The sequence below is a fragment of the Aplysia californica genome, unplaced genomic scaffold (genome assembly GCF_000002075.1).
Source record: "Aplysia californica isolate F4 #8 unplaced genomic scaffold, AplCal3.0 scaffold00360, whole genome shotgun sequence".
NCBI classification, from domain to species: domain Eukaryota; kingdom Metazoa; phylum Mollusca; class Gastropoda; order Aplysiida; family Aplysiidae; genus Aplysia; species Aplysia californica.
The window spans coordinates 227597-234213 of NW_004797630.1; the positions used below are offsets into that span (position 1 = coordinate 227597).

Genomic DNA, 6617 nt, shown 5'->3' on the forward strand with positions numbered 1-6617 from the left:
TGTTTGTTGCATTAGCAACCAATCAAGACTTTGCATTGTTCGAATGAGACCAATCTTGCAGGTTTAGACCATGCTTCAATAGAACATGTACACAGTACTCACCAATAGAAACTTTGGCCACCGCTTTGACGACGATGAAAATTTCGCGTTTCTTTTACCTCTGAGTCTATTATGTATATATAATGTGGCTTTACGAGTTAGAACAAAATTAATGCTGAAGCCTAGAGAGAAGCGAACAAGCAGTGCACATGAACGAATGGAAATAAAGCTCTCAACGGCTCAGAATGAAAGAGGCTCTTCTGTGCCAGAATTAGTCTCATTAGCCATAGCAGAAGCCACAATTAAGTCATCTTAATCTTATTTCTAATTCTGCTTCGCTTTAGAAATATTTTCCACTGCATTTATGAATTGGTCATCCTCAGACATTGACAGACGAACTATAATAACTGTCAACATTTGAAAAAGCATTGTTGATTCTTCGCGTTAGAATTAGGAATTGTTTATGTTTGTTTGTTTGTTCGTTTGTTTGTTTCTACTTGTTTGGATTTCTTTTGACACGTTTCTACGACATTCCTCAGCTGTGTGAAGAAGTCAAAGCTTGCCTGTGACGGATCTGAGATGGACTCACCACAGGAATCCACGGAGGGTCTCGAGCTTTATTCCAGTAAGTACATTGTTCGGTGTGGGGCAGTTCAAAGGGAGACTTCGATTCATTTAATTATAGATTTTGGCCTTGCGCACACTAGAAAAATGTCCACTTGTTGCTCATCTGCAAAGCATGACGTCACTTGGTGGTGAAGAGAGACTAGCCGGTGAAAATTGCCCTATGTCAACATCGTGGTCGTACGACACAAAGATGAATATTCAGGAGTCGATCTGCTTTGGTACTGCCTGTCAAGACTAGTCCAAGCTGAGTAAAATAGTAAAATATAAAACATATAGAATATCCCAGCGGATAGACGGACATAGTTAATAATATAACTTCCCCACTGGGAAATAGAACTCCTGTTTGCAGCAAATTTACACCACCATCTCAATTATAGACATCTGGTTTTTAGTTGTTTTTGTATATATTTGTTTCTATTTTGTTTTGTTTGCTTAATTTTTTTTCTTTTCTTTCTGATAAGTGTAACCAAAGATCCAATACGATCAAAACAAACACATTATCTTACAGTTTTGAAAGGGTAGTAAAACGCATACCTCACTACTATTCTAATATCCAAGAAAGTACCTTTCATCGCAGAGAGATTGTTTTAGTGGTGAGACTCTAAATGAAAGGTCTGTCTCCGATAGAACCTTGCTAAATCTGTTGGGAGTTGAAGACTCCCCAACAACCAAAGTTCAATAACGCCTCGTTAGGGATTCGAACCAGGGTCACGCATTGCGTAACTCAACCTGACACCTACTGAATTAACGAATGTTCGCTTGAGACAACATATTAGTAAGAAAAAAAAGAGATGATGAAAAACTTTGAAATCCCAATAAGATTCGAACCCCAGACTATTACCAGTGAGTCCCCAAGTTGGTATCAAAGGACGTCCAACAGCGAGGGTGGCTTAGTTTTTGCTGGATGAACCAGAACTAGAGGAAACCAGCAAATTATCCTTGGACTAGTTTGATGAATTGACAATAAACATGGAATAGATAATGCGCTCCTTTTTATATCTTGTTCGTTTGACTTTACTGATCTCTTTTGTGATGTACTATACCCAGGAAGCCTCTGTCTGTGTATGTCGTCTGTTACAATGACAAACTCCCAACTCTAAGAGTCACCTTCTTTGTATTGAGACAACCCATAGAAACAATTAGGTGGCTCAGAAGACATGCTCAGAGCTCTAAGAATAGCAATAGAACCTGACCAGATGAAGTCTCTACATTTTCTTTATTTTGTCTTTTATTTCTTGACCTTTAAAAAAAGCTTGTTGTAATTGCTGCCCTGTACTGATCTACGATGATCTGATCGACATATATCAGAGTCTATGCTTAGGGACAGAGGAAAATATATTATTCTAACGTTTAGTTTCATGGTTGTTGAGATCTGGCTTTATAAAGACACCTTGATCGACACTATGGGCTGTAACAATGAAAAAGCTACTTGATTCTCAAAGACAGGAGTTTGTCATTGTTACCCTCAATATCCACAGAAAGAGACCCAATGGGTACACTCTATCAGCGGGAAATCAATAAATTTGTACGAGATTCATTGACATGTAAAACGCCCGTTAGGCCGTAGAACAAAGCTCTTTGTGATATGAAGTCGTATACCTTGAAGCCTAAATAGTGACTGACTATACCATGCCATTTTTGGGGTTTTTTTCAGATATTCAAGTTTTGGCTATTTGAGATGATACCATACCCCTTCCGTATTCCGCTCCCCCCCCCCCCTCACTCACACACTTCTCAAGTAAAAATGAAAACTAGAGTCAGTGGTATAGGGCTAGGCTCTTCGTAGTTGCCTGCAAAAGATGTGAGTTCGATTCTTACTGGTCGGAATCTGTTTTATCGAGTACCTCCATGCATCTTTCTGCAAGAATACTATATCAAACTGAGGGCCAGTTGGTTCTGGCAAGTAGTGTTGAAGCAGCCTCCTTGTCTATCTCACTTGTGTTGGTTAAAGCGTAAAATAGCTAGCCTACAAGTACCAATTCACCGAAAAACTAGCTCGTACTGATCTTACGCGATATACCCAGAGCCATGCATTCCGTCTACGAATGAAGTAAATATGTTGTAACCAGAATCACTAGATTCTAGTTCTTTTTGTTTTGTTGTTGGGTTTTTTGGGGGTCTGCTTGGGTTTTTTGGGGGGGGTTTTCTGTGCGTGTGTTGAAGGTAATGTTCAGCAGAATGAAGACCAAGGTCTACTCTTTGAACATATTTATACTTACTTTCCATTTTATGTTTCATATATCGGCATCTCTGGTGTATTCGTTATGCTCTTCGTCGTTGCACTCAGGGGACTTGAGTTCCATTCCCGAATAGATAGGAGACCATCGGACATCTCCGTCTTTCTGCTATGATGCTGTCCCAATTGATCTGGGTTGGTCTTCCCCGGTAAATTCGAAGCAGTCTGACTCCAAAATGAAACTGGGTTAGAATAAACAAAATACGTGAACTACCGATTACAATCGACCATCCGAATTCACACAAACCCTGTCAAATACTACCGATTATGCTGTTATAGCCATTTCAAATTTCGAGTTCTTCTTATTAAACACAAAGGGTGCAAAGGAGGGAGGGGATATTGAGAGGCAACAGAAAATTGTGTTTAAAGTGACTTTCTCTTTCTGTGTCTCGTTTTTCCCTCATTTATTTTTCTTTCTCTCTATTTTCCTCATCTACTTTCTCATTTTCTTTCTTTCGCTGTCACATTATCCCTGTCTCTACTTTTTTGTCGTATGGTTTCTTTCGTATTGCGTCTCTTCTCTCTTAAGTATTCCATTCTCTTTCTGAAATTCAATGTCTTGAACACGCTTCTTTCGTGCATCTACCTCTGACTCAAGTTAGTCCTGCTGTATGGATATGAGACATAGAACGCGTCTCAGACGTGCATAAAGAAGATCCAGGTTTTCTTGAACAAGTGTCTGAGGAAGCTACTGAGGATCAGATGGGCAGACAGAGAAGGCATTGGCGATGGATAGGACACACTTTCAGGAAGTCACGCAGCTGCATATCAAGAAAAGTGTTATATCGAAACTCACAGGGTAAAAGATCAAGGGGAAGACCACGTGGAACCCGGAGAAGAGTCACGGAAATAGATGTGCAGAAAAGTGGGAAGACATGGAGTGACATCAAGCGACTCGCCCAGGATAGGGAAAGATGGAAAGTTTTGTTCGTGGCAATGATGATGACCTACCTCTCTCTCTCTCTCTCTCTCTCTCTCTCTCTCTCTCTCTCTCTCTCTCTCTTTCTCTCTTGACTTTTTGCCCTGCCAATCCAAATAAAGAAAACTGTATTCCATCACTCTGATATAATAATTTTACCCCATCCCTTTATTGCGACCTGCGACGCGATTTTGCCGCCAAGACCATTTATTGAGGGGAAGTAACTCGATGAAAACCCTTACCGATCATTTCAACATTAGTTATGTCCCTTGTGGCTGACAGTGGTTGCTGCCCTTGGTGCCTTTCAACTCGCTGACAAAATGGCCGCGCACACAGGATAATAAAAACAGACAGGTTGTGACTTGAAGACAGCTGATTCAACGGACTTATCAAAACGAATACGTAATGTAAACACTGAAGTGGCAGTTTGTCTCGCTCTGGATCATGATAGAGATCCAACCGGGAGAGAGAGAGAGAGAGAGAGAGAGAGAGAGAGAGAGACGGGAGAGAGACTAGAGAGAGAGAGAGAGAGAGACGAGAGAGAGACAGGGAGAGAGATAGGGAGAGAGACGAGAGAGAGAGAGGGAGAGAGATAGGGAGAGAGACGAGAGAGAGAGAGAGAGAGAGAGAGAGAGAGACGGGAGAAGAGAGAGAGACAGAGAGAAAGAGAGGGGGGAGAGAGACGAGAGAGAGAGAGAGAGGGGGGGGAGAGAGACGAGAGAGAGAGAGAGAGAGAGAGAGAGAGAGAGAGAGAGAGAGAGAGAGAGAGAGAGAGAGAGGTGTAAGCGGGGGAAAAGGGGTGGGGGGTAGAAGGCGAGATTGTGTTATCGAGGATTATCTTTCAGGACGGGTCGAGAAACACGACAGGAGGAAAGCTGCCAGAAAAATCTTCTTTGAGGAAGTGGAGAGTGGAATTAGGATGAGTGGCGGTTTGGGGGGTAGGGGGGGGGAGAGTTAAAAGGGTCTTTGGTGGTAGTAATAATCTACTTTCGTTCTCTTGAACTGAAGGCAAATTGTTTATTAAGGGTATATGCACAGCAAAAGTGTGAAACATATGGGTCTTAGTATGTTCTGATCCGGCTCAAAAGTCTTTATTGTTCAACGTCGTCAATTAGATACGAGCCATAAACTAAAGTAATCGATCTTCTGTAGTCTGTTACTTCTCTTTCTCTATTCTGGCGTCGCATATTTTTATACAAACTTTTAGCCACCATACACATGTGTGTGTGTGTGTGTATGTGTGTGTGTGTGTGTGTGTGTGTGTGTGTGTGTGTGTGTGTGTGTGTTTAGAAGAAAAAAACACCAATCACAACTGCTTGTCGTTTTTGTGAAAAACTCGAAGAGGTACTATGAGACGAAACAGACAAAATGACGTCCACCTCTGAATGTTCTAAAAATGCTCTCTTCCACACAAATATTGGGACACACAATTACGAAGACTCAAACTTGGTATCACCCTCGCGGTTTCAAATCGCTGCCTTAGATTCCCAAATCTCTATTTGACTTTTTTGGCCGTTCTGAGTTATTATAAGACAATGAGGTCAGATACCAATTACCAATAAATGTTCTATCTTCCATATCAAAACTGTAATACTATTCGATGTTGTAATCAAAATATTCGAAGAGTTTCATTCGAAAAAGTTTGACCTATTGAGGATCTTAATTTTTTTTTCACGTCAACTTTCTCAAAACTTCGTAGATATACCGAGCAGATAAAGCTTTGTAATTCTAGGGTAACGAAATGGAAATTCAAAATTGACCTGCCGCCTTGTTTTGAAAAAAACAACAACCCAAAGTGCGAAAAGCGAATCAATCAGCTATAAAAATCGATACCGCCAACGTATGGTGGAGATGTGGTTTTGGGCATGCTCTGTTCCGATAGAGTTCTGTAAGTTGTTCTTCGCAATTTTAGAAATAACCAATCTTAGCTCTTGTTAATGGCTTTCTAAGTTTTATTCCTACAAACGAGAAAAGGTTAAATCTTAGTCAGCTTTCTTCGATACTATGCTGTTGTGTGACAAAACAGGATATAAAAGGACATTTTTCCCTAACAAAGTATGAAAAGATTTCTTATCAGCAGAGATCAAGACTCTTTCTCCCTCCCCCGAATCCCTATCCCCTCCCCTTGTTTAGTTTATTTCCTCCTGTTTGATTTGGTGAATCTTTGTACTGGAAGAAATCTCCTTTGTCGTACGTCACTTCGATTTTTTGTCTGATGCCCCCCCCTTCTAATTCCCGGTATTGTTGTGAGGCTATGAGGCGAATAGATCGCTTCCCCCGCCCTTGTCCTTCACATAATAGTGCATTCATGACTCGGGACCTGGCGTTAATCCATGCCCCAAACGAAAGAATCGATCCTTATACATAAATTCTATTTGCCCGTCGTTCGAGCCGTCTGGCACGGAGGTCCAAGAAATAAATCATTTATCGATTTGTCACGGCTATATCAAGTGGAAATATCTTGATTCCCATTTGCTTGAATTGCACACCTTACCACACACAAACCGTCAGTTTGAGGGTTTGAGAGAACAGCGAAGATAAGTCTATTAATTTGAGAACTCTAATCAAGAGACGTTTGAACTGACATACGACCTTCAGGTAAACCAGTAGCTGAACAAAGAAGGGCCGATGAAAACAAGTAAATTAAGTCCATTAAATTTAGAAGAGGCCCCCACGTGATTTTTCGGCCTACTTTTGTTAAATGCTAGGGATGAAGTAGATATTTGACTTAAATTTTGTACTCCAAATTGTTGGTCACTCTATGCGAGGAGTTGGGAATGCGGGTTGTGTCCTGCC

The 6617-nt window shown here is 41.0% G+C and overlaps 1 protein-coding gene across 1 annotated transcript in view; it reads left to right on the forward strand.

Annotated features, from left to right (window-relative positions):
* Positions 1–570: 570 nt before the first annotated feature.
* The window catches only part of LOC101859260, a gene marked incomplete at its 3' end in the record, with an annotated part of 58343 nt that continues 52296 nt past the window's right edge, over positions 571–6617 (forward strand). The window contains 1 exon segment of the mRNA XM_005103138.3: positions 571–664. Within this exon segment, the coding sequence (XP_005103195.1) occupies positions 619–664 (46 nt within the window). The 5' untranslated portion in view covers positions 571–618.